The 26,122-nt window shown below is 65.0% G+C and overlaps 2 protein-coding genes across 4 annotated transcripts in view; one reads left to right on the top strand and one right to left on the bottom strand.

Annotated features, from left to right (window-relative positions):
* Window positions 1-16,478, top strand: part of STK11 (serine/threonine kinase 11) — a 24,047-nt gene extending 7,569 nt beyond the window's left edge. Inside the window, exons 2-10 of one of the 2 annotated variants that reach the window (XM_007994585.3) lie at window positions 6,084-6,167; window positions 7,136-7,225; window positions 8,490-8,622; window positions 8,698-8,834; window positions 9,329-9,456; window positions 10,059-10,116; window positions 11,102-11,289; window positions 14,565-14,774; window positions 15,651-16,478. In XM_007994585.3, coding sequence (XP_007992776.3) covers window positions 6,084-6,167; window positions 7,136-7,225; window positions 8,490-8,622; window positions 8,698-8,834; window positions 9,329-9,456; window positions 10,059-10,116; window positions 11,102-11,289; window positions 14,565-14,758 — 1,012 coding nt within the window. In that variant the 3' untranslated portion in view covers window positions 14,759-14,774; window positions 15,651-16,478. The other variant, XM_073017185.1, reaches the window with a different exon arrangement.
* Window positions 16,335-26,122, bottom strand: CBARP (CACN subunit beta associated regulatory protein). Of its 2 annotated transcripts, XM_073017183.1 has the most exons (10): window positions 25,872-26,122; window positions 24,114-24,257; window positions 23,898-24,037; window positions 23,620-23,684; window positions 23,121-23,265; window positions 22,726-22,897; window positions 22,342-22,482; window positions 21,583-21,793; window positions 19,155-19,329; window positions 16,335-18,191 (listed from the first exon to the last, which is right to left on the bottom strand). In XM_073017183.1, exons 2-10 carry the CDS (start codon window positions 24,234-24,236, stop codon window positions 17,228-17,230), a joined length of 2,136 nt encoding a protein of 711 aa, XP_072873284.1. In that variant the 5' UTR covers window positions 24,237-24,257; window positions 25,872-26,122; the 3' UTR covers window positions 16,335-17,227. The 2 variants fall into 2 exon arrangements, with proteins under 2 accessions (XP_072873284.1, XP_072873285.1); XM_073017184.1 differs by lacking the exon at window positions 25,872-26,122 and having other exon boundaries at window positions 24,114-25,809.

Here is a 26,122-nt window from a genome sequence, read left to right as displayed (position 1 = left end):
AGTACTGGGCCTAAAGTTCACCTTTTTAACGTGTGTAATTCAGTGGCATATAGTACATTGACAGAGTTGTGCAACTATTACGTCTGTCAGCTTCCAGAACATTCTCATTACCCCAGAAGGAAACCCCGTCTCCATCAGCCGTCAGTCCCTGTTCCCTCCCCAGTCCTGGCACCCACTCATTCCCTTCCTGTCTTTGGACGGGCCTGTCCTGGACATTTCACATGAGTGGCGTCACACATTGCGTGGCCTTTTGTGTCCGGCCTGTCTCACGGAGTGTGCTGTCCTCAAGGTGCATCCGTGCCAGTGGCCTGGGTCCGAGCCTCGCTGCTGTTCATGGCTGCGCCACCTTCCAGTGTGTGGCGGGCCCCGCCGCGTTTGACTTCTTATCTGTGGCTGGACACTCGGGCTGTCCCGCCTCTGCCTGTGACTCGCGGCTGCTTCTGTGCACGTGTGCTCAGCGGCGTCCCGCTCGAATCCTCGAGGGCCTTGTTTCAGCCGCATCAGGAGGGATTCAGGGACCTGGGTACTCAGTCTGGAGCTGGGAGTTCCCGGGTCTCCATGTGCCTCCCAGTCCTGCTCGGAGCCGCGGGCATCCGTCTCTTCCCTGTATGATCTGTTTCTAGGCAGACAGAGGCTCCTGTCCCCATCTCTCTGTGAGCTTGAGTGACTCTCCTTCCTACTTCCTGTCCTGCTAATCAACAAGTCGGCTAAACAATCCACTCTGGGCCGGGCGCGGTGGCTCACGCCTGTAATCCCAGCACTTTGGGAGGCCGGGGCGGGTGCATCACGAGGTCAGGAGATCGAGACCATCCTGGCTAACACAGTCAAACCCTGTCTCTACTAAAAATACAAAAAAGTTAGCTGGGTGTGGTGGCGGCACCTGCAGTCCCAGCTACTCTGGAGGCTAAGGCAGGTGAATGGTGTGAACCGGGGGCGCGGAGTTTGCAGTGAGCAGAGATCGTGCCACCGCACTCCAGCCTGGGCAACATAGTGAGACTCCGTCTCAAAAAAAAGAAAGAAAGAAAAAAAATGCACTCTGCCTGGGCAAGCCCAGTGGGTCCCTAATGTGGCATCTCGGAGCGGCTGGTGACGCCCCGGGAGCCGGGCTTCCCCCGGTGGAGGCACTTCCTGTCCTCGCCAAGCTCTTGGGTTTCATGGGGTCTCCTCTTCCGCTCTTTTTCTGACTGGAGACGTCCGAGGAAGCCTGGCAATCTAGAGAGGCTGATGCGCCCCCAGCATCCCAGAGGTGACTGCCACCAGGTGGGGGCGGCTCACCCCGGCTCCTCCCTGGCATAAATCGGGGGACTCGCGCCTGCGCAGAATGCCTTGGTCCCTTTTAATTAAACAGGCAACCCAGGGTCCCTTGGTCTATGCCAACCTGCTCAGAAGTGCCTGGGCTCTTCCACGTTTCAACTGTTGTGTGTCCTGCTGCTGTGAAGTGTCCCTGTTGAGGTGGAGGCAGGGCAGGGCGCCTTCGCTGAGGGCGGGTTCCTGCTGTGCCCGTTTCCCCGTCTGTAGAATGCGGGAGACTTGGTGTCAGCAGGGAGGTTTCTGTGGGGGGAGTCCTCCACCCTCATTTGCATTTAGGGCTCTGAGGCTGCACGCAGGTTGAGCCCCTGGCTTTGCTGCCCCTCCTCAGGGTTAGGACTGTGCTGGTGCCTGGGTGGGTGGGGGGTGGTGCCTGCACAGGCAGCAGGCGGTGGGTGAGAGCGGTGCTGGACCTGAGGGCCCGTGGCTCCCTTGGCCCCACTGAGGAGGCTGCACAGGGTGTCCTGGGCCACCTTCCCTGCCTGTAGCTGGCTCCTGCTGAGGGAAGGGGCGCTCTTGCCTCATGGTGGAGCGTCAGGCTCTCAGGCCCTGTGTGTCGGAGCATCCGGACCCTGCTGTCTGAAAACAGCACCCTCCCCGCCCCCCACCACTCATCTCCTCTGAATAGAAGGCAAGTCTTGCCTCCTGGGAATGGCCTGTGACCCTCGTCAGCGGGGGAGGTTAGGGCACACACAGCCCTGGGGAACAAGGGGACCTGGGGCTGAGCCGGGCCTCTCGGGCCCACCCTGAGCTCTCCTGAGCAGCCTGGCAGGCAGGAGGGCACTGGGCCCTAGGGCCTTTGCTGAGCCCAGCCTGGCCCTCAGCGTCCCCCTCAATGTTCTGGGCGCCTGCCAGGCTGTGGACACAGGCCCCGGCCAGCTCTAAAAATAACCTTCCCGGGCCCTGCTGGGAATTGGTGCCACCACCACATAGCCTGGAGAGAGCCGAGACGCGGGCTTCCCGCGAGCAGCCAGGCCGAGGTGGCCAGTGGAGGTGGGGGGACGTGCTCGGGGCTGGGCAGTCCTGCAGGGCACCAGGCATAGCCAGGGCCCGGAGCCAGTTGCTCACTGGCATCTCTTCTGGGAGGACTGTGTCCCTCTGTGCCCCTGTCCCCGTCACCCACCTCCCTTTCCCTTCATTCTGCTCTCCCAGCCCCTCCCCAAGCTGGCGGCCCCTTGTCCAGGCCCAGCCCCAGTGCAGCCTGCAGCCCTGGCAGAGCCCAGGCCTTGGCCTTCTGAGGTTGTCCTGAGAGCATTGAGCAGTGAGCCCTGGGATTGGTGCACTGGGAGGGAAAGGTGAGCCGAGGCTTCCTGCAAGAGGCAGCCCTGGGCTGGGGGTGGGCAGCCTGGGTGATGGGACACCCCTGCCCCCCTCAGCCTTTTTTTTTTTTTTTTGAGATGGAGTCTTGCTCTGTTGCCCAGGCTGGAGTGCACTGGTGCGATCTCGGCTCACTGCAACCTCCGCCTCCCAGGTTCAAGCGATTCTTGTACCTCAGCCTCCCAAGTGGCTGGAATTACAGGCACCCAGCACCACGCCTAGCTAATTTTTGTATTTTTTTTTTTTTTTTTTTTTTTTTTGAGACGGAGTCTTGCTCTGTAGCCCGGGCTGGACTGCAGTGGCCGGATCTCAGCTCACTGCAAGCTCCGCCTCCCGGGTTTACGCCATTCTCCTGCCTCAGCCTCCGGAGTAGCTGGGACTACAGGCGCCCGCCACCTCGCCCGGCTAGTTTTTTGTATTTTTAGTAGAGACGGGGTTTCACCGTGTTAGCCAGGATGGTCTCGATCTCCTGACCTCGTGATCCGCCCGTCTCGGCCTCCCAAAGTGCTGGGATTACAGGCTTGAGCCACCGCGCCCGGCCTAATTTTTGTATTTTTAGTAGAGACAGGGTTTCACCTTGTTGACCAGGCTGGTCTTGAACTCCTGACCTCAGGTGATCCTCCCACCTCGGCCTCCCAAACTGTTGGGATTACAGGCGTGAGTCACCGCGCCCGGCCCCACAGCTGCTTTGTTTGTTTGTTTGTTTGTTTTTTGTTTTTTGTTTTTTTTTGAGACTGAGTCTTGCTGTCGCCCAGGCTGGAGTGCAGTGGCCGGATCTCAGCTCACTGAAAGCTCCGCCTCCTGGGTTCACGCCATTCTCCTGCCTCAGCCTCCCGAGTAGCTGGGCCTACAGGCTCCCGCCACCTCGCCCGGCTAGTTTTTGTATTTTTTTTTTAGTAGAGACGGGGTTTCACCGTGTTAGCCAGGATGGTCTTGATCTTGTGACCTTGTGATCCGCCCGTCTCGGCCTCCCAAAGTGCTGGGATTACAGGCTTGAGCCACCGCGCCCGGCCTCCCACAGCTGTTTTTTATGCTCCATGCTGGGCTTCCTGTAAAGGATTAAAAAAAAAAATTTTTTTTGAGATTTCATTTGAATACTGTACAACTCACTTGTTCACAGTGTGCAATTCAGTGGCATCGAGTACATTCACATGGCTGTGCAACCACTATTTCTAATTCCAGAACATTCTGTCACCCCAAAAGCCAGCCCCATTCCCATTGTGTCACTCTCCATCCCCTCCACCAGCTCCTGGCCACTCTGAATCCACTTCCTGACTCTGGATTGGCCTGTCCTGGATATTGCACAGAAATGGGATCCTGTCGGCCGGGCGCCGTGGCTCACACCTGTAATCCCAGAACTTTGGGAGGCCGAGGCGGGCGGATCACGAGGGCAAGAGATGGAGACCAGCCTGGCCAACATGGGGAAACCCCGTCTGTACTAAAAATACAAAAATTAGCTGGGCGTGGTGGCGGGCGTCTGTAGTCCCAGCTACTTAGGAGGCTGAGGCAGGAGAATGGTGTGAACCCCGGAGATAGAGGTTGCAGTGAGCTGAGATCACACCAGTGCACTCTCGCCTGGCGACAGAGTGAGACTCCATCTCAAAAAAAAAAAAAGAAAAAAAAAATGGGATCGTGTCATCCCAGCGCTTTCGGAGGCCGAGGTGGGCAGATTGCTTGAGCCTAGTACAAACGAGACCAGCCTGGGCAGCATGGTGAAACTCTCTCTACTAAAATACAAAAATTCGCTGGGCGTGGGAGCACACGTGTAGTCCCAGCTACCCCGGGGCTGAGGTGGGAGGATCGCTTGAGCCTGGGAGGCGCACTCCAGCCTGGCCGACAGGGAAACGCTGTCTCAAAAAAAAATTAAAAATAAAAAGGGCATCACACACTGTGTGTCCTTTAGTGTCTGGTATCTCTCAGTGTGGCGTCCTCAAGGTGCATCTAGGCTGTGGCTCGAGTCAGCCTCACTGGTTTTTGTGGCTGAGCTGTGTTGAGCGCGTGGATGGGCTCGGCTGACCCTCACCTGTGGAAGGGCCCCCGGGCGGTTCCACGTCTTGGCACGGTTTCTCCGTGGCATGTGCTGTTCCTCAGGGTGTGTACCTGGCAGTGGAGCTGCTGGCTCCCAGGTAACGGACCTTTGGAGGAGCTGCAGACTTTTCCACGCCCACCCACGGGCTCCTTGTCATTTTGTTGTTGTTGTTGTTGTTGTTTTTATGAGACAGGGTCTCATTCTGTTGTCCAGGCTGGGGTGCAGTAACGCGATCACAGGTAACTACAGGCTTAAGTGATCTTCCCACCTGAGCCTCCCGAGTAGCTAGGACTTCAGGCATGTACCTCCATGCCCGACTAATTGTTGTATTTTTAGTAGAGACAGGGTTTCGCCATGTTGCTCAGGCTGGTCTCGACTCCTGAGCTCAGGTGATCCACCCGCCTTGGCCTCCTGTAGTGCTGGGATGACAGGCGGGAGCCACTGTGCCTGGCAAAGTCAATAGTTTGGAGAAAGGAAGCAGCTGCAAAGAGGGCTGTGCTCTGTGACCTGCAGAGGGGGCTGTGCTCTCTGGCCTGCTGGGCCGACCCTTGTGACAGGCAGACAGGGCAGCAGCTGCAGGGGGCAGTGACAGGCGGGTGGGCGTGGACGGCAGGGGGGCAGAGTGGGCAGTGACAGGCGGGTGGGCGTGGCAGGACCCCTCGATGTCTCCTTCTGTGGCTTCACCTGGTGCCCCTTCCTATGGGCCATGCTTCCAGCTCACCTGCGGCCCACCCTCCAAGGAGTGGGACCCTCTGAAGAGGAGCTGGGAGCCCTTGGCGGCAGGGGGCTGTACTGTGTGGCGGAGCCGTCACTAGGACCCCAACCCACCCTGGGTCCTGCCATGGCCCAGCTTCCATCTGTGCTGCCATCGCAGTAGTCTGGTTTCTAGGAAGCAAAACTGTTACTGAGTTACGAAGCTCAATTCACAGTGTCATTTGGGAGCCAAGGCGGGCAGATCACAAGGTCAGGAGAGCGAGACCAGCCTGGCCAACATGGTGAAACTCTGTCTCAACGAAAATACAAAAAATTAGCCAGGTGTGGTGGTGGATGCCTGTAGTCCCAGCTACTCGGGAGGCTGAGGCAGGGGAATCCCTTGAACCCAGGAGGCAGAGGTTGCAGAGAGCTGAGATTGGGCGACAGACCAAGACTCCGTGTCAAAAAAAAAAAAAGTGTCCTAACTGTGTCCTCCAAAGCTCTCACTGGCTGGTGACAGACTGGAGGGTGCTGTGCTCCCACCCCCTACCGCCCCAAGCCTGGACATGTGGGCCCTGCAGGGCCCTGCCCCAGCGCTGTGAACCCACGGCTTCTCTCCTGGGAAGGGTAGAGGTGCGCCACCTCCATGGGGAGATGGGGAGGCCCAACTCCAGGGATCCGGGTCATTGTCCTGACATTGAGGTTGGCTGACACCCCCCTGTCCTCTCTGTCCCAGGGAAATTCAACTACTGAGGAGGTTACGGCACAAAAATGTCATCCAGCTGGTGGACGTGTTATATAATGAAGAGAAGCAGAAAATATATCCTTTCTGGTGTTGGGGCCACGGGGCCTCCGTGGGAGGGGCTGGGGCCCTGGGTCCGCCTGCCCCGAGGCCTGCTCCCCTTCCTGTCTACTTGAAGGAGACTGGCACACGAGGGCAGTGGCCTTCCCTGGCTTCCTGGAAGTCAACCATTGTGGCAGTGGCTGAGCAGCTTGCTGAAACGGCCCCTGTGTCCCGTGTCCTGTGTCCCGTGTCCTGTGTCCTGTGTCCCATGCCCCTGTGTCCTGTGTCCCGTGTCCTGTGTCCCGTGTCCCATGCCCCTGTGTCCTGTGTCCCGTGTCCCGTGTCCTGTGTCCTGTGTCCCGTGTCCCATGCCCCTGTGTCCCGTGTCCTGTGTCCCGTGTCCTGTGTCCTGGAGCCGCGGGGTGTCAGGACCCTGTTTTCTCATAGTCTTCTCCAAGGCTAACCAGGGTGTGGCCAGGGTCTGCCTGAGGCAGGCCACGCAGGCTGAATGTTGTGGGCCATTTTGGTCGTGGCTGAGCGTGTCCTTGTGTCATCGGTAGACTCCCCCCATGGGTCTTATGGGCACAGCTTCCCTGCGGGGACTTTGCTTGAGGCCCTGTGCCCAGAGCAAGAGCAGAAGTGGTCCTGAGGCTGGGGCTGTGTTCAGAGTCACGCAGTCAGGTACCTGGGCCCTATCCTGTGTGGACCCGAGCCTGCTTGTGGGGGCGTCCAGGAGGTATCATCCCCCGCCCATGGGCGGGGTGGGGGACGTGAGTCCCGCAGGAACACTGCCCCAAGAGTCAGCCCTGTCCTCCACTCCCATGGAGGCTCCTTCCTCCTGGACACTGGGGCCTTTTCAGAGGGGTGTGAGGGCAGGGTGGGCCCCGGTCTGAGGAGGGGCAGGGTGGTTGCGGAGGGTCCCTCCAGAACCCCTTCTGTGGCCCTGTGCTCCCCGGGCCTGTGAGTGGGGCCGCCCCCTGAGCTGTGTGTCCTTAGCATGCCACGTATATGGTGATGGAGTACTGCGTGTGTGGCATGCAGGAGATGCTGGACAGCGTGCCAGAGAAGCGTTTCCCGGTGTGCCAGGCCCACGGGTGTGTGCACGGGGCAGGGGCTGGGGTGAAGTGGGGGCTGGGGTCCGGGCAGGGCAGGCTCCTTTCCCTGTGGCCACACGGCTTGTCCTGATCTTCATTGACATGAAGGCCCAAGTTTTTTGTTGTTGTTGTTTTATTTTTTTTGAGACGGAGTCTCGCTCTGTCGCCCAGGCTGGAGTGCAGTGGCCGGATCTCAGCTCACTGCAAGCTCCGCCTCCCGGGTTCACACCATTCTGCTGCCTCAGCCTCCTGGGTAGCTGGGACTACAGGCGCCCGCCACCGCGCCCGGCTAGTTTTTTTGTATTTTTTAGTAGAGACGGGGTTTCACCGTGTTAGCCAGGATGGTCTTGATCTCCTGACCTCATGATCCGCCCGTCTCGGCCTCCCAAAGTGCTGGGATTACAGGCTTGAGCCACCGCGCCCGGCCTTTTTTTTTTTTTTTTTTTTTTTTTTTTTTGAGAAGGAGTCTCACTCTGTCGCCCAGACTGGAGTGCAGTGGTGCAATCTCTGCTCACTGCCAGCTCTGCCTCCCTGGTTCACACCATTCGCCTGCCTCAGCCTCCCGAGTAGCTGGGACCATGGCGCCCCCCACCACGACCGGCTAATTTTTTGTATTTTTAGTAGAGATGGGGTTTCACCGTGTTCGCCAGGATGGTCTCGAACTCCTGACCTCGTGGTCCACCTGCCTCGGCCTCCCAAAGTGCTGGGATTACAGGCGTGAGCCAGCACACCCTGCCCTGTGAAGGCCCAAGTTTTTAAAAACAGTTTTGGGGACTCCCGTGTGTGGTATCCACAGGCAGGGCTGCTGTCAACCTTCTGCCTCCATCTTTGCTGGGCCTGCTGCCTGAGGCCGGCGGCCCACCCCATCCCGTCCCAGCAGCCACCTGCCCCGACCGGACCTCCTGGGTGCAGATCTGTTGGCTGCAGAGTCAGGGCCCCTTGCTGCCGCAGGACTGCAGGGGCAGGGAGGGGCCTGCTGTTTCAGCAAGCCTTTGGGGTGCAGCCGGCCTGTGGCCCACAGGGAAATGAGACCTGTGGACATCCGGGGCCCTGCCAGACGCGACTTGGCTGGATGAGGGTGGTCACTGCAGGCGCAGGCCTGGCTCCCTACTGGACCCAGCTTTTCCTCTGTCCTGTCTGCCTGGACCTCTGTGACTCCCCAGCTGGGCCTGTGGTGTTTGGGAGGCTCCCAGGCGGCTGCAGAGGGGACCCCTGTGAAGAACAGGGAGGCCTGAGTCCCAAGACGGGTGTGTGCTGCCCACAGGTACTTCTGTCAGCTGATTGATGGCCTGGAGTACCTGCACAGCCAGGGCATCGTGCACAAGGACATCAAGCCCGGGAACCTGCTGCTCACCACCGGGGGCACCCTCAAAATTTCCGACCTGGGTGTGGCCGAGGTAGGCACGTGCTAGGGGGGGCCCTGGGGCGCCCCCTCCCGGGCACTCCCTGAGGGCTGCACGGCACTGCCACAGGCACTGCACCCGTTCGCGGCGGACGACACCTGCCGGACCAGCCAGGGCTCCCCGGCTTTCCAGCCACCCGAGATTGCCAACGGCCTGGACACCTTCTCCGGCTTCAAGGTGGACATCTGGTCAGCTGGGGTCACCCTGTAAGTGCCCCGGCTCCGCCCCGGCACTCGCCACACGCACAGCCCGGAGGGGCCTCTGCATCTTGGGCAGCTTCTGGCCTGTGGGTGCAGGGCGTAGCCACCAGCCTAGACCCTCGCTGGCCACAGCTGCTGGGGGTGCTAACTTTATGGAGATGTAGCTCACATGGCAGATGGTGGTTCACCCATGTGACATGCAGCCTGGCTTATCAGGGATCTTCACAGAGTGTCACAACCAGTCCTCCTCTCAGAGCCCCACAGGGAAGCTGGGCGGGTGAAGGCTCCAGGCCCCTTCCCTGGGTGGGTCCAGAGGATGCGCCCCTCTTGCCCCATGGCCTCCACTAGTGGGAGGCAGTGAAGACAGAGGTGTCCTTGAGTCCGCAGGGCCTGTGGTCCAGCAGCCACGAGAGGGCTCCATCCCTGGGTCAGAGGTGGGGCTCCCGGGGCGTCGACCACCTTGACTGACCACACCTTTCTTCCCTCCCCTCGAAATGAAGCTACAACATCACCACAGGTCTGTACCCCTTCGAAGGGGACAACATCTACAAGCTGTTTGAGAACATTGGGAAGGGGAGCTACGCCATCCCGGGTGACTGTGGCCCCCCGCTCTCCGACCTGCTGAAAGGTGGGGGCCTCGTCCCTCTGCCCACAGCCCCAGGGAGGCAGGGCTTTTGTGCAGAAATACAGGGTGGGGGGTGTTAGGTGGGGGGCTGTTGGCCCCGAGACCCCTGCAGGCACTGAGAGGACTGAGTGGAGAGGCCGGCCTCCCACTAGGGCCTGGTTTGCCGGGTCCCTCAGCTCCACCCTGCTTCTGGACCCTGTTCACCTCTGAACTCCCACCCCTGAGGGCAGTGCTACCCTGAGCTTCCCCCAGCCCCGCCCTCGGGGGCTCCCTGGCCTGCAGGGTGTCAGGCTCGTCCTGCTGCACTTCCTGTGTGTGGGCAGCAGGTGGCACTGGCCGTCCGTCTGTCTGCCCAGTGGCCTTGGGAGAATGGACCGCCTTGGCTGTCCAGCCCAGCCCTGTCTCCCAGGCAGCCACGCAGAGGCTGTCCCTGGCCTGTCCCCTGGAGTGGCCTCTGTCAGGGAGGCCATCTATGCGAGGGGGCCCCCCTTGGGAGCATCCAGGTATCACCTGGGGCCTGACAACAGAGGCTGGTCAGGCGGGGACGATTGGCGGGGTCTCGGGCCTGTGCCCGGCTGACTGGCTCCTCGCCGGCTTCTCCTCAGGGATGCTTGAGTACGAGCCGGCCAAGAGGTTCTCCATCCGGCAGATCCGGCAGCACAGGTGAGCGGCCCCTGGGGGCAGTGGGGCCAAGACCACAGGGAGGCTGGCCACGTGGGCAGCTGGTTGAGTGGGCGCCAGAGCAGGGCATGGTGGGGGTGCTGGGCTGGGGCCAGACCCCGTGCAGCGCCCGCAGTTCTCAGGGCCCAAGTGGGGTCTCTGGGCAGTGCCCTGTTAGTGGCCAGACAGGCCTTGTCCGAGCTGGGGTCTGAGTGAGGACGTGCATCCGTCCCTGCCCTAGGCATAGAGACACACCGGGAAAGGCACAGCTGGCCCCGAACGCTGGCGAGAGCCCCTCTTTTTACCCTCCTCCTGGGGCTCCCAGCAGCACGGTCTGGTTGGGATCCAGCCACGGGCACCCAGCTCTGCGACAGGGAAGACAGCAGGCCCCGCAGTGCGACCTCCCTCGCCTCGTGGGCTCTGCTCCTCTGCACCAGCCCCTGGAGTCCCTTGAGCCCTGTGCTGGAGCCCCTTCGAGCCCCGAGGCCCCCCAGAGACTGGCTCTGGGAGTGGGAGTGTCCAGACCCCTGAGGCGCTTGTGCCGATTGTGCCTTGGGGATCTCTGCGTAGCTCAGGGGCAGCTGGGAGCTGGGCGGGTGCTGGGGCTGCCCCCATAGCCTCCTGGGTTAGGATGTATTCATGGCCCCCCAGGCCCCTTTCTGGCCTTTGCTGACATCCGTCTGGTGGGTGCTGGCTTCTGAGTGCCACCTGGGAGACAGGCCTGAGGCTGGGCGTGGCAGGGGGGTCAGGCCTCAGGGTGGAGGGGACATCTGTTAGGCTTGGAGTGAGGTCAGGGCTACAGAGTCCTGGCAGCCTGCCTGCTCCAGGAGGGCATGGCTGAGCGTCTGTGGTCACAGCCACCCGGTGTGCGGCCTGGTTCCGGCTCCTGAGCGTGCAGCAGGTACCCTGAGCACAGAGGAGCCAGGTTGGGCAGCTGCACCGTCCTGGTGCAAGCCTGACAGGCACCACTGCTTCTGGGCGTTGGCAGCTGGTTCCGGAAGAAACACCCTCCGGCCGAGGCGCCGGTGCCCATCCCGCCGAGCCCGGACACCAAGGACCGGTGGCGCAGCATGACTGTGGTGCCGTACTTGGAGGACCTGCACGGCGCGGACGAGGACGAGGACCTCTTTGACATCGAGGACGACATCATCTACACTCAGGACTTCACGGTGCCCGGTGAGTCTGGTAGGGGCCCCTGCCCAGCTCTGCTAACTCGGCCGTGATGTCCCACAGGAGCAGGGCGCCTGCCTGTCTGCAGTGAGGACAGCTTCTGCCCTCTGGTGGCCAATCCCACGTCCCCGAAGCCTCCAGCCCACCTGCAGGCCGCCTCCGCCCTGGGGGCAGCTGGGACCCGGCTGACAGGCGTTGGGGCAGCGGGGGCACTGGCCAAGGCCTGTCTGGCCAGGAGGGTTCCCCAGGCGTCTCTCCGGGTGCTGCCTAGCCAGGCACCGCCCACCGGCCTTGGCCTGAGCCCCAGCAGGAGCAGGCGGGGAGCCCCAGGGTCGGGGGCGGGCGGGTGAGAGCCAAAGTGCAGGGTGGCCCCTCAGACAGCTGGCATGAGAGGGTCCAGTGGCCCTCCCTCCCACTGTCCCTGAGGCCTGCCCGCTGGCCCTGATGCCGGCCGCCCTTCTTCCCCAGGTGGCGAGGAGGCGTCTGAGGCAGGGCTTAGAGCGGATCACGGCTCACAGAAGAGCGAGGGCTCAGACCTTTCAGGAGAGGAAGCCTCGCGGCCGGCGCCGCAGTAGTGCCAGAGGAGGAGCTCAGGGCCTTAGCATAGGGGTGGCCGGAACTGGCAGCCAGCCCCTCCCCGCCACGCTCCGGCTTGCCTCTGTTCCGCCTGGGGCTGGGCTGTGTCATAAAGAGCTGTGCAGTGTATCTGCAGATGGATGCTTGCTGTGCTCGGGCTGGAGCACGGCGGGGGCTTTCTGTTTCACTATTTCAGCGTGAAGTGGTGGGCAGGGGCCAGCCTGAGAAGGGGGGTACGCCAGGCAGGTTGGGATGTGAAGATCCAGGGGACAAGGACCACCCCCGGGCCCGAGGGTCCCAGAATAGTGGGGGCCCTGCAGAGAGCCCCCCATTATATCCCTCAGCACCCCCGGGCCCCTCAGCAAACCTCTAGGCTCAGCTCAGTAGCTGGTCCCCAGGAGGGTACAGTGTGAGGACCCCAGGAGAGCACAGTGGGGGGCTCCAGGGGGTGCAGTGTGTGGGGCTCCCCTGGAGGGCACAGTGTGGGGCCCCCGGGAGGGTACAGTGTGGGGGCTCCCCAAGAGGATGCAGCACGTGGGGGCCCCCCAGGAGGGTACAGTGTGTGGGGTCCCCCAGAGTCAAAGGGTCTCACCTCCTGGGTTCTTGCATTTGCGGCACCACGTCTGTTGGGACAGGAGGTGCTGCTGGGCACCCTGGTCACTGGGGTGTGCTGGGAGGTGGGGTCCCCTCATGGCGCCCGTCCTTGGGGCCTGGCTGCAATTTGACCCCAGGTCCAGGGCCTTCTGCCTTTCAGAGCCCTGGGGCCCCGAGACGGGCTGTCAGGCAAATCCCAGGCAGGAGGGCCAATTAGGGCAGGGCCAGCCCAGGCAGGCCGCCAGAGCCCTTGCTGGGACGTGGAGCACACGCCGACCCTCACGGCCACCCCTGCAGGCCAGGATTCCTGAGCCAGGAGCCGGCAGGCCTGTGTGAGACTGCCCTGTGTGGGCTGCCTTGGGGTGAGGTGCCGGGGAGGAGGGCAGGGGCTGGGCCACCTTTTTCATGACCCTGCTGAGCCCACTGTGGGTGGTGGGAAGGAGTACCCAGCAGAGGGGGGTCTGCCGGGACTACTTGGCATGGCTGAGGCCTCGGTACTCGGTACTGGGTGCTCAGGCGCTGGGGATAGGCTCAACTTGAGGCTTCAGTGTGAGCCCCAGCCCTGACCTGCAGAGCCCCCTTGCGCCGGGGCAGGACAGTCCAGCGCCCTGGGGTCAGGGTGTCCTCCCCACTCGGCCTGGGCTGCTGCATCGGCCCCTGCATGGCTCCACTTTGGCCTTGCCTGTCCCTACCTAGGATGGGGGTCCTGCTGCCGACACCCAGAACCAGGGAAGGGGCTTGGGGCAGGTCCTGGGCACCAGCGTGGACAGGAGTGTGGGGTGGGAGTCCCAGTGCCTCGTGGGGGCAGGGCCCTGGTGGCGGCTGTGCCACTGATGCAGAGCTGGGGCACCTTGTCTACCAGGTTGGCCCCATGGGAGTGGGCACAGGGTCTGCCCCAGTGGAGATGGGCTGGGTGTAAGACCTATGGGTGCCATTGGTGCCTCCTGACCAAGGTGCTTTTTTTTTTTTTGGAGACAGTCTTGTTCTGTCGCCCAGGCTGGAGCGCAGTGGCACAATCTCGGCTCACTGCAACCTCCGCCTCCCGGATTCAAGCAATTCTCCTGCCTCAGCCTCCTGAGTAGCTGGGATTACAGGTGTGCACCACCACGCCCGGCTAATTTTTGTGTTTTTAGTAGAGACGGGGTTTTACCATGTTGGTCAGGCTAGTCTCAAACTCCTAACCTCGTGATCCACCCGCCTCGGCCTCCCAAAGTGCTGGGATTACAGGTGTGGGCCACCGTGCCTGGCCCAAGGTGCCTTTTTAAAGCCAGTGACTTCCTGTGCACACGGTGGGAGGTGTATGGCAAGTCCTGGAAGCTGCTGAGTCAGCCACTGGCCCCTTCTCGGAGCTGGGGCTCTGCACTGGGCACATGAGCTCTGGGGCAGCCCAGGGCAGCCTCCCACTGACGTCGCCTGGGAGGGGCCTCGGGGGTGGCTCGGCAGCCAGTGTGTTGGCGGAGTCCTCAGACCACCACAGCTCCTGGCAGGGACAGCACGTGGGCAGCTTCCTGCACTTCCCCCGCCATTATGAGGACATTGTCCACCTGGGCAGGGTGGGCAGCCCCAGGCCTGTGAGTTTCACAAGATGCTGGTGCTGGTTGGTGGCCGGCAGAGACTGGGGGCGGCTGGGGGCCTTGGCAAGCTGAGCTCTGTGAGTTCTGTGCTGGCATTTTGCGTGCCTGGCCTGAGCCTGGCCTTCCTGTGTCCTCACAGGTGAGCATGTGGTGGCTCCTGCACCTTTAGAACCAACCATGGGCCAGGGCACCCCAGGGGAGCACGGGAGGGTCTTGCCCTTTCTGCTTGCCGCCTACTCAGGAGGCCCCTGTAGACAGTACCGGGGTGGGGTCCCACCTGGGGCCATGGCAGGTGCAGCAGACGGGGTGGAGGGGACACTCCTCCCAGGCCATCTGTGGGAGGCTCATCCCCTGGGGGTGCCTCCCGGAGCTGCTGGGGGTCAGCATTTCAGGCTGGAGAGACTTGGGCCTGACCCGGGGGCGGGCATGGCCTGGGCCACAGCTGTAAGTGTCTACCTGTGCTGGGGGCCAGCCAGGTTCCTGCGGCTCTGGGGGTGCGGCCCTCGGCTCAGGCCACACTTGCCGTCTCCCTCCCAGGACAGGTCCCAGAAGAGGAGGCCAGTCAGAATGGACAGAGCCGGGGCCTCCCCAAGGCCGTGTGTATGAACGGCACAGAGGCGGCGCAGCTGAGCACCAAATCCAAGGCGGAGGGCAGGGCCCCCAACCCTGCCCGCAAGGCCTGCTCCGCCAGCAGCAAGATCCGCCGGCTATCGGCCTGCAAGCAGCAGTGAGGGTGGCCACCTGCAGGTGGGGCGCGGCGGGACCCAGGCGGGGCATGTGGGGACACTGCATGGATGCCACAGCCAGCCATGAGCATAGCCCACGCCAGTCATGGCGGCTGTCAAACCGCTGCGCATAGTTGCCATGTAGCCTTTGGGTAGCTTGGCCACGTAGCAAGCCCCACTGAGGGTGGTATCTCTGGGCCTGGTGTCTGGCTAGCGTGCTGGGCACGGAGCCCTACGTGTGGCAGGACTCTGGGGGGTGTCGTGCCATCCTCACAGCCATTTAGAGGACCCTGCCCTGGGCCTGGCGCCCCCTCCCCATGCGTGGGCTACTCCCAGGAAAGGCTCACGTTGGGCTCAGCCCAGAAGCTTTTGAGGCATGAGTGAGTGGTGGGTGGTGGGGAGGGGCGGCGACCTCCATGGCCCTGCTGGGCTGCCCCAAGCTCTGAGCCAGCTGCCAGGTCTGGCTGAGGCTGAGTCGTGCCAGACGCTGCCCTGTCTCCCCTGTGTGCCTGCTCCCTCTCCCAGCCCCAGATGTCAGAGACCCTTGTCACTTGCTGAGGATGCGGGGTGGATGGGAGCCCAAGGCTGAACCCCCTGCCTTGCCACAGTCCCTCTCCCAGGTTTTGGGGGCCACTGCCTGAGTTACATGTCTATCCACCAAATGGGTGCTCACAGCCCATCCACCAGTGTCAGAGCCTGCCAGACCCTACTGCAAGAGGCTACACTTAATGTACCCCGGGAGTGACTCAAGGGTGGCCTTCCCTGGCCTCCCCTGCTGCCCCACTGGAGTCCCGTAGCCCGATGACTGCACCTCAGCTTCTCCATCCTCCCAGGAGCCCGAGGGAAGTGGAGAACCGGTACCCAGGCTGACCTCTTCCATCCTCCCTCCCCGCTGCAGCCCGTGTCCAGGAGCCCCGCCAGGTGCCCGAGCCAGGCCCTCAGTCTTCCTGGCGGTCCCGCCCGCCCTCCCGGAGAGGTGGCTGCCATGCCTCTGTGCCGACCGCGCCCCAGGACCTCCGGAGCACCCTGCAGGGCCGGGCAGGGGGACAGCAGGGACCGGGCACAGCCCTCCCCTCGGCCGCCCGGCAGTGCACGCTTGTTGACTTTGCAGCCCGGGGCGGAGCCTTCCCGGGCGGGCGAGGGAGGAGGGAGGCGGCCTCGATGCACTTTACGTGGAGACTACTGGCCCCGCCCGTGGCCTCGTGCTCCGCAGGGCGCCCAGCGCAGTCCCCGCCGCAGACCAGCGGGCGGGTGTGAAGACCAGGCTCCTGGCCCTGCCATGCATGCAGCACCGCCCGGAAGCCGCGCGGCCACTTTGGTTTTGTTTGGTTGGTTCCATTTTCTTTTTCTTTTTTTTTTTTTTTTTAAGAAAAAATAAAAGGTGGATTTGAGCTGTGGCTGTGAGGGGTGTTTGGGAGCTGCTGGGTGGCGGGGGGGGCCGTGGGGTTGGGCTCACGTCGCAGCTGCCTTTGCGCGCTGGGGTCACCCTGCTTCGGCCGCCTGGTCTGAGGGCAGGACCCCTCACCTCCCCCAAGGCCACTGCGCTCTTGGGACCCCAGAGAAAACTCGGAGCGAGCAGGAGTGTGCAGTCAGTATTTATAATCATCCAGAAAACAAACACGAGAAACGCCATCGCGGGATGGTGCAGACGCGGCGGGGGCTCGGAGGGCGTGGTGCGGGCGAGGGCGCCCGAATTTGGCAATAAATAAAGCTTGGGAAGCTTGGACCTGGCCGTCTGGGTTTTGTTCGCGTCTCAACATGGACGGGGCGGCAGCGGGGCGGGCGCCGTTCACATGCGGAGGGCAGTGGGGACTCGGGGGCGGGAGGGCCGGGCCGGCTCCCCCAGGGCCGGCGGCAGCAGCGGCGGCGGCGCAGTTATTGCTCGGAGGCGGCGGGGACTGCCGCCAGCACACGCCGCGGTGAGGTAAACGGTCTCGGGGGTCGGCAGTCACGGTGTTGAGCCGCCTCCCGGCCCAGGGCGGTGAACTCGTCTGCGGCCCTTAGCGCCCCGCGGCCCCAACCCGGGCGAGCTCGCGCACGCGCCCGGCACGCGGCGGCTCCATCCGGCCCGGCGGGCTGCGCGTCCCTCGGGTGGCGGGCCCTGCGAGTGTCTAAGTAGCCGCCCGATCCGGGACGGAGGGCAGTTGGTCGTTGTCCTCAGGAGCCCGAAGCTGAGAGCCGTTCACGCCCCTTCCTTCCCGCCCAGCCGGGGTCTCCGCGCCCCGCGCCTCACGACGCGCAGCACCCGGCAAGCACCGGCCAGAGCAGTGCTCACTTCGACCGCGCGAGGGCGGCCGGGGCTCTGCGCGTGCGCCCTGAAGCGGCGAGCGCGCCTCCGTCGCCCGGCGCGTGCGCGAAGGGCCCACGGTTCCAGCGCATGCGCGTCGGGGCGTCGCGCCCCCACGTCTCTCCCGCCGCCGAGGCCCCGCGCGGCGCCGGAGAAGCTGCCAGAGAGATGGGCCCAGGACGCGGGAGTTAGGCCGGGCTGTGGTCGGGGGACGTGGGAGCGGCGGCGACCAATGAGGGAGCCGCCACGACGGGCTCGGAGAGGCGTGGCGGAAAGAGTCTCTCTTCGAGGCCGGCCGCCAGCTTGTCCAGCACCGCTCCGGGGGGTACGACGCAGAGGCCCGAGCCGGGGCAGCCCCCGCCGCCCGGCTCCTCCTCGATGACGGGGATGGCGGGGTCGTCGCCGGCGCCGCCCAGGGTACGGCCGTCGGGCGGGCCGTCCACGCTGTCGCCACGCCGCAAGGGCGCACGCGCGGGTCGGGCCGCACCGGCAGGCGGCGCCGGGGTTCCGGCCAGGGCCGGGGCCGCGCGGGCGCCGGGGTCGCTGTGCTGCCGGCCGCGCTGCCACTGCTTGCGGGCGTGCGGGTGCGCGCGGGCGCGGTGTCGCGCGGCGGCCGGCGTGTCGTCGAAGTGCGGGTCGTGGCGCAGGAACTCGTGGAACAGCGCGTCCGTCTTCTCGTCGATGCTGTAGTCGCGGCGCGGGCGGCGGGGCCAGGCGCGGGGGCTGCGGGGCCGGGCGGGCGCGGCGGGCGGCTCGGTGTCGTCGCCGGCGCCGCGGCCCTCGATGCTGGCGTAGCCGCTGTCCATCTGCAGCAGCCGGCGCGCCTCGCCGTCCTTGGGCCGCGGCGCGGGCGGGGAGGGCGGCGGGAAGGCGGGCGCCGCGCCCCCGGAGCCCGAGCCCGAGCTGTCGCCGCTGCGCACCGAGTCGCGGTCGTTGCCGCTGCTGCTGTGGTCCGAGGCGGCCGCATGCAGCTCGAGCGAGGCGCGCAGGCTCCACAGGTCGCGGTAGCTGGTCTGGGCCTGCTCGGGGCCCGCGTCCCGCTCGGCGTCCGGCTCCAGTGGCGGCTGCTGCTGCTCAGGCCCCGCGCCGCCCGCGCCACGCTCCGGGGGAGAATCGGGGCTCGCTTCTCCCGCTGCCTCGGCCGCCTCTAGCCTGCAAGCCAGGCCGCGCCGTCAGAGCCCGGCCGAGCCCCGCGCCCCCTCCCTGGCCGGCCACCCGCCCTCTGGATCAGGGAGGGTGGGCCCGGGTGGGACTTGGGACTCGGGCAGGCCCTGGAAGGTGAGAGCTTTAAAATGGGCTGGTGTGTTTTGCAGGGAATGGGTCTTGCATTGACCCTGAGCTGTAGCGCCTGCTTCTTAAGCAGGGTGTCTCCATGCTGGACTGCAGACAGCGGGGGCCCCCTCCCTTGGAAGCTCCCAGGAAGAGTCAACGCGCTTCTCCCTGGGAGTCACCTTTTCCCAGCCTCCCAGTGAATGTGGGAGCCGCAGGGGGTAGACTGGATGCGGTTGAGTCCAGCTCAGCCCCTGCTCCAGGCTAGGGCTCTCTGCCCACCCATGCTGGATAAACAGGAGGAGGAGGACGGTGCACAGACGTGAGGGTCACTCCCCAGACCAGGGCTGCCCCAGGAACCCTGCTCTGCCCCAGCCCCACGCCCCACTCCCATCCCACTGGACGTGGGCCCTGGGCTTCAGGAAAGTTGCCCTTGGGGTTGGGGCAGGAATGCCGCTGGCCAGAGTGGTCACAGCAGCTTCTGAGAAGGGTCTGCCCAGCCCTCGGGAGCGTGGTGGGGGTGGCAGAGGGCCCAGGACCACAGCAGAACCCTTCAGGCCTCGTTCTCCACTAGCAAGCGGCAGTACCAGCGCCATCGTCGGGGGTGGGGCCCCACCTCCCACCCACCCCCCTACCCTTACCCAGTTTCTCCCTGCTTCCCTCCTCTGGTCCATGCTGGAGAGGTGGCCCCAGTGAGTCAGCCTCTCGGAGGGGCCTTGCTGCTGGAGGCGGGTGAGCGCGTGTCCACGGGGCCTGGAGAGCGCTCCCTGGGCCGCCTAGTGGGGGGGCGAAGCGGGGCAAGGGCCCACAGGTCCACCCCTAGCACCTCCATCTACTGAAAAATACCTGCCGAGAGCAGGGGGCGGGCTGGCCAGAAAGGGACGGGGGCGTGGGAAGGCCACGGCGTCACCAGCCCTGGCGATGTACTGGATGAAGTCCTCGTGGGGGGCGCCCCCCTCCTCCTGCTCCGTGCTCTCACTGGCTGCCCGCTGCCGCTGGAAGTGGTGCCGCTTGGGGGAACCTGCGCGGGGGATGTACCGTCAGCGTCAGCCAGCATGTACCTCCACCCTCCACCCCACATGCAGAACGCCTGCGCCCCACCCCCCCACAGAATGCCTGTACCCCCCCACACACAACGCCTGTGCCCTCCCCACACACATACAACACCTGTGGCACCCCCCACACAGAACGCCTGCGCCCCCTCACACACATACACCACCTGTGGCGCCCCCACACAGAACGCCTGCGCCCACCCCACACACACAACGCAGAGGATGTGCCGTCAGCGTCAGCCGGCATGTACCTCCACCCTCCACCCCACATGCAGAACGCCTGTACCCCCACACACACAGAATGCCTGCGCCCCCCCCACACACATACAACACCTGTGGCACCCCCTACACAGAACGCCTGCACCCACCCCACACACCTGTGCCCTTCCACACAAATGCTTGTGCACCCCACACACACACTTGTGGCCCCCCACACACACATAGAACACCTGTGGCCCCCCCCCCACACAATGCGTGTGCCCTGTCACACGCACAGAGAAGTGGGCCCTGGTTTGGGCCAGACTCCAGCTGGCGTCTCCCCAGGCCAGGTGGGTGTGGACAGTGGCTGTATGTACACCCTGGAGTACAGGTGAGGAAACTGAGGCACGGAGGGCAGAGATGCTAGGACCAGAGAGCCTGGACAGGGCAGGGCCAGGAAGCAAGTGAGTAGAAGGGCCTCAGGCACTGGTAGTGCCCCAGGGCAGCCCTGGTCAATGTGTGGCCACTCATAAGGACATGTCCTGGACACCTGGTGGCCTGCACAGCCTGGCTCAAACTATGGAAGGCATGACAGTCACATACAGGCTTGGTGGGGACTAATGAGGAGAGGGAGAGCGGTGCCCTGTCCTGCCAGCTCCACCCTGGTCTGGGGAGCGCTGGGGGACTGCCCCCCCGCCCCGCCTCGGCCCCCTCCTCCCAACAGCCTCCCCAGCGAAGCTTGAGTGGGCAGGCCCCAGGGGCAAAGAGGCAGTTACCCAGCAAACAGGTTCTGGGTTGTGCTGCAAGCACATTGGACTCTAAATGTCTCTAGTTGCCACCAGGGCTCCATTCATCTCAAGATCTGGATTCTCTCAGCGGGACCTCGGCAGCCAGAGGAGGCCTTCCCTTCTCTGGCCCCTAGCCACCTTGGGGGTGGGGGTTGGGAGAACTCACCCTACCCCTGCTGGCTGGAACCAGGCCCCAATATGGGGTCTCCCACTGTCTGATGGCGTGTCCTCTGTCACACTGACAGCACCTTCTCTCTGCATTTGTCCCCTGTCCCGGCCTCACCTGACAACTGGACCTGCCACCCCCTCCACAAGGCAGAGCAGGGCTCCAGCCCCTCTGGGCTGCCCTAGCCCTGCTGCCGAAGCTACAGACGGGACCCCTCTGCTCCCGCCACACACTCCTGCCCCAAGCCCAGAAAAGGCAGCCCTGTCTCCAGGATCCTGCCTGACCCAAGGCCTGCAGAATTCAAGGACTACTGTTAAATAGTCCAGAGATCTATGTGCTACAGCCCAGAGGGCAAAGCGCCGCCCCCACCCCCAGCTTCTGTAAGTTTTTCTGGCACACAGCCACGTGCATTCGTCCCGCAGTGCCTCCTGCTGCTTCCTCGCCTCAACAGCAGCACTGAGTTGTGGAGACATAGCCTCTCCGTAACCCCACGAATGCCACCATCCCGGGCTAATGGGAAATGTCTGCTGACCCCTGGCGCAGTCCAACACTTACTTCGTGTCAGAGGAAGCCAGAGCCCAGACAGGCAGAGGGCCTTGGCCAAGGTCACACAGCAGCTGATGCTCTGGCCAGCGGGCGAGGGAGGGGCTCCTGGAGAACTCACCTTCCGCTCACATTCCCAGGGATGAGAGCCCAGCGTGGCCGGGAGGGGATGCAGGCCGCAGGCCCCACCCTCTACACTGCACAGGGACCAGGTGGTCCCCTGACACCCTCCTTTACCACCTCGTCCTGGGTGCCCCAATGACCTGAGAGCAGTCAGGGCGCGCAAAACCCTCCTACACAAGGCACCACAGCTAGGTGGGTCTGGCTCAAGCTGCCCACACACTCAGCCCTCCCAGCCACCTGCAAACCTCAGGCAGGACGCCCGCTGGCAGACCGGGCAGGGCCAGGCCCCAGAGCATTGGCTCCCCACCCAGCCCACAACTTCCTGCTCCTGGATGTCCAGGGCAGCCCCTGGCAGCCACCACCAAGCCCGTAGGGGCCACTCTCCACCAGGTGCCACAGCTCACCTCTCGTGTCCAGACTGGCTGCCCGCTGGCTGGGCTCCAGCTTCCACTTCTTGACCTTGAAGTAGGGGCTGGCCCCGTCCAGGCTGGCATGGCGGCGCAGGCGGGTGAGGAACTGCAGAACGGTACCCGTCCCGGATCCCGGGCCCACCTCCCCAGGTCCTGCTGCAGCCCCGGGCCCTCCAGCCTTGGTGCTCCTGGTACTGGCATCCAACTGGCAGGGAACAGAGATGGCGCTCAGACTAAGACCTCTTCCCGGCCCTGCGTGCTGGCCCCAGATGGCCCTAGGTTGGGAGACAGTCCCAAGGGCGCCCATCACTGGGACAGAGGGGTATCTGCTCGGAGAGGGGCAGAGGCAGGAGGAGGGGCACTCAGTGCCTGGGTGGGCTACACGAGGGTGCTCTGCCCTCCGGGGAAGGTCCCTGGACATGGGGTTTGGAGAGAGGAGAAGGTGTGTGTCTAGGAGCTCTCTCGCCCATGGCATGGGCTGCAGGTGAGGGAGGGCAGGGGTGGTGCACCCTCTCCAGCGCCTAGGGAATGTCAATGAGGTAGGAGCCTGGGGTGCCCCCTGCATGTGTGAGTACACCCTGTGTCCGGTGTGCGGTCGGCTCCCGCTTTCTCCCGTGTGCAATGACCTGGCGGGCCAAGGAGGGCCGTGGTGGATGGGAGATCATAGGCTGACGTTGGTCCTGGATTGGGGGCAGGGAGGGGAAGGACCCTCCCAGGCTGTGGACACTGTGGGGGACGCGCAGGGGCCCTCACCGAGATGCCTTCCCCAGAGTCGCTAGATGCCGAGGGGCTGATCTCCGCAAAGTCAGTGGCGCCCGCGGCAGAGTTGTAGGGATCACCTGGCAGGGCGGAGCTGGGGCCCACGGAGCGGCCCGTGAGGGCCTTCCCCGGGGGCTGTGGGACAGAGCCAGGTGGGGGAGGAAGCAGTGACAGGTCAAAGAGCATGGGTGGGTGAGGGGCACAGGTGGGTGACGGGCATGCTGGGCTCGGCTCCCTGCCCTGCTCCACCCCACCTCGCCCATCCCAAGATGAGGGCCACCCCGAAAGAGAGTGAGTGAGGGCGTGGGGGCCCAGGAGTCCCCGGGGCTGCCCCCACATCCCCCGAGGAACCCCGATGGCTGCTGCCCATAGGCTCACCTGGAAGATGGCCAAGGTGGTCTTGGGAGAGGTGGCTGGGTGGGGCGTGGCGGCCGAGCTGGCCTCGCCCGAGTCACACTCATGGATGGTGACAATCTTGAGGGGCGGCAGGTGCAGGTGTGTGAGCCGGGCATTCTTCAGGTGGTGGAAGTCCCCTTCCGTCAGTGTGTACCTGCGACGGTATCTGGCCGTCAGAGCCTGTCCACCTCCCATGCCTGATGCCGCAGCTGCTGCGCTCTGCCATCCACCCTGCCAGCCAAGGCCGCCCCACCGCACAGTCCCAGTTCAGGGGCCTCCGCCTTGGTCCCTGCAGCCTCTGTGCGCAGCTCCTCCCCTGTCCCGAGCAGCCATGACCTCAGACAGGCCCTGGGGTACCCCGACGCCACCCTGCTTACCGGCGGCCCTTGTCCTGCGTCTTGCGGCTCTGCTCGAACAGCGCCGCCTCGTTGAAGGAAACCCGGCGGCCAGTGGAGCTGGTGGACAGGAAGCGCTCAGTCTCCGCATCCTGGCTCTCGGGGTCCTCCCCCCGGAAGTCGGGGTCTGCGTGAAGAGGCAGGAGAGGGTGGGCCCCGGGTGGGCCGCGCCAAGCGCCTGGTCCCGGGAGGGCTGCTCGTCCGGCAGCCGGGACAGGGAGGGCTGGGGCCACGGCGCGGGCGGCCGGGCGGGTGGGGCGAGGGACACTCGTCCATCCGCTCACACACTCACTCGCTCAGCACGCGCCTGGGCCCACCTACGCCTGGGCGTTAAGGAAACAGAGATGAGTCGGAATCGAGCTGCGCCCAGTCTGGTGGGGGAGACAGACAGACACAGACGGTCAGGCGGCCCAAGGGGGCAGCAGGTGGCCGAGGGGCAGATGGACAGGCGGGCGCACAGCTGGGCTGGCCAGCACCTCACCTTGGGCCGGGTGGGTGCCGTTGTCCAGATAGGTGGTGGTGGTCTTCTCCACTTCCTCCATGGCCCTGGGAGAGACATCGGGAGAGCCCAGTGGCACCAAGGGCCCAGAGAGCTGCAGTGGGTCTCGGCTCTCTACCCCAAGCCAAGGCCCTGTGCATCACCCAGTCTCCAGAGGCACAGCCCACCCTGTGACTCAGAAGTCAGTGAGGTAGGTCCCCATACCCGACTGGTGCCCACAACCACCATGCACCTGCCCAGCCGAGGTGGGGGCCTCGCACCTGTTGAGGCGCTGGTGGACGTCCCAGCAGCGCTTGCAGAGGAGCAGGACGCCGGACAACACCACCAGCGTGCCCCCCACGAACAGCGACATCACCACCACCAGCAGCACGTAGTTGTCCAGGATGGGGTCTGGCTCTGCCTGCAGGCGTGCGGGGGGGTCAGGTGCTGCTGGCCTGGACGACCACCAGCCCCTCCCACCTGTCCCCTGCACCCACCGTGGGGCGTCCAGTGGCGTTGTCCCACGACGTCGTCAGGGCTACTGTGGCAGTGGTGGTGGTGGTGGTGGTGGTGGTGGTGGCGGCGGCAGCAGTTGTGGCCATGGTGGCTGTGGGCTGCATTCTGAACTGGGGAGGAGGGCCCTGTAGGGAGGAGGCCTGGTCAGCTCCAGCTAGGCCTGCTTCTCCTCCAGGAGCCACTGCAGACAAGCCAGGTCTTCCCTGCGGGACCAGTAGCCCACACAGGGGCCAGTGACTCATGGAGAGGTGGCAGAGCCAGAGATAGCCTCCACCCGGCTTGGTTCTGGCGAGAGGGCCCGGGGGGGCTCTCTCTGGACCTCCATCTTACATCCCCATGGCAGGGGAGGAGGCCTGGCCCTCTGAGGGTGCGCCTGTGCCCATCACAACCGCACACAGCCGGTGCGGCCTGTCCTGCAAGATAACGCCAGTCCCTGGAGCTCCGCGACGGGAAGGGCAAGCACTCGGAGGAATGGGGACAACGAGGCGATGCGGCCAGCTCCAGAGGGATCCAGACGCCCTCTCCGCCCCATCACTACCCCTGCCCCAACAAGTTCAGCTACACCCTGGTAGGGCCCACCCCGCCATGGTTGGGTAGAGGGAGACCTCCCGCTGCCCGCGCGCGGGGGAGGGCGCAGGGGCTGGGTGCGTGTCCCCGGGTCACGACTCCCACGACTCTGGGAGGTGGAGGTCCCCCGGTGCTGAGCGCTGGTGGGAGTGCAAGGGACAAAGGAGGCGGATCTGTTCCCGGCCCCGAGAAGCTGGTTCCCATGGCGACCGCGGAGCAGGCCGCGGCTGGGGGGGCGGGTTGCCAGGGAGCGGCGGGGAGGGGGCGCGGGGGCGGCAGCCTTGGGAGGGGGGGCCAGCGCGGAGCCGCAAGATGGCCGCGGCCGCCACCCCGCCGTGCCCAGCCCGGGCGCCCGGAGCATCCCCGGCCACCTTATGCTCGGGGGAAACTGAGGCGGGGCGCGGCACTAGGGAAAGGAGCCCCTGGACACTGCGCGACGCAGCCGGGCGGGGAGGCCCGGGAATCGCAGGGGGTCGGGGCTGGCGCCGGGTGCTCGGCGGCCCCAGGTCGGCACCGCACGCGCGAGGCCTCTCCCGGAGCGAGAGGAGCGCACAGGCGGCAGCCACTCCTGCCCCTCCCCGGCTTCCGCCCACACACGACAGCGGGAAACTGAGGCCCAAAGCCGGGCAGGCTCCTGGCGGGGGCTGCTGTCCTCAGCGCTCCCGGTCACAGGCTGCCCGGGCCCTAGTACTGGGGGAAGGGGCCGCATATGTAGGTCGGGAAATGAGTTCAGGCTGGAGGGGGTGGGGCACAGGCGCAGAATGGTGACCGGAGGCCGGGGAAGATGGCAGGAGGCCGAGGGGAAGAGGGGGACTCCTGGCGGAGGAGACTGCGGGAGTCGAGGGCGGAGGTTCCCCACGGGGCAGCACCGCACCTCCGAGCCGGCCAAGGGGTGGGGATGGCGAGCGAGGGGAGTCAGGGACCCGACGCCAGGGCTGAGCCGAGACGCCATCGTCCTCGCCCGACCTCACAGGGAGAAACTGAGGCTGGGGCGGGGCCTGGGCGGGGGTCCCTCTCCAGGCAGCCAGGTTAGGGGCGCAAGGCCCGGAGCTCGGTCCCCACGCCCGCCGGACTCCTCCGCGCCCTCCCTCCAGCCGTTCAGCCCACAGCCGGCTGCGATCCCCGGCCTGCCCCCCGTCCGCCCCCCGCAGCCCCGGGCCCGCCGCGCCTACCTCAGCGCCGGGACGCGCGGCCCATGGGCGGCGGGCGGGCGGCGGGCGGCTGCGTGGCTCTCCCGGCTGGCTCCGGCGCCCGGTGGCCGCGGAGCAGGCGGAGAATTTATGAATGGAGAGAGCGGCGCGGGGGAGGCCGGCGCGAGAGGAGGGGCCGCGCACGTGACCGCGTTGGCGGCGCGCCCGCTCCGCGCGCCCGGTGCTGCCCCGTCCCCGGCCCGCCGCCCCCGCTGCGCTCGCCGCTGGGTCTG

The sequence above is a fragment of the Chlorocebus sabaeus genome, chromosome 6 (assembly GCF_047675955.1).
Source record: "Chlorocebus sabaeus isolate Y175 chromosome 6, mChlSab1.0.hap1, whole genome shotgun sequence".
In the NCBI taxonomy this organism is placed as follows: Eukaryota; Metazoa; Chordata; class Mammalia; order Primates; family Cercopithecidae; genus Chlorocebus; species Chlorocebus sabaeus.
The sequence above is the reverse complement of the archived record's forward strand: the minus strand, read 5'-3'. Positions and strand labels throughout refer to the sequence as shown.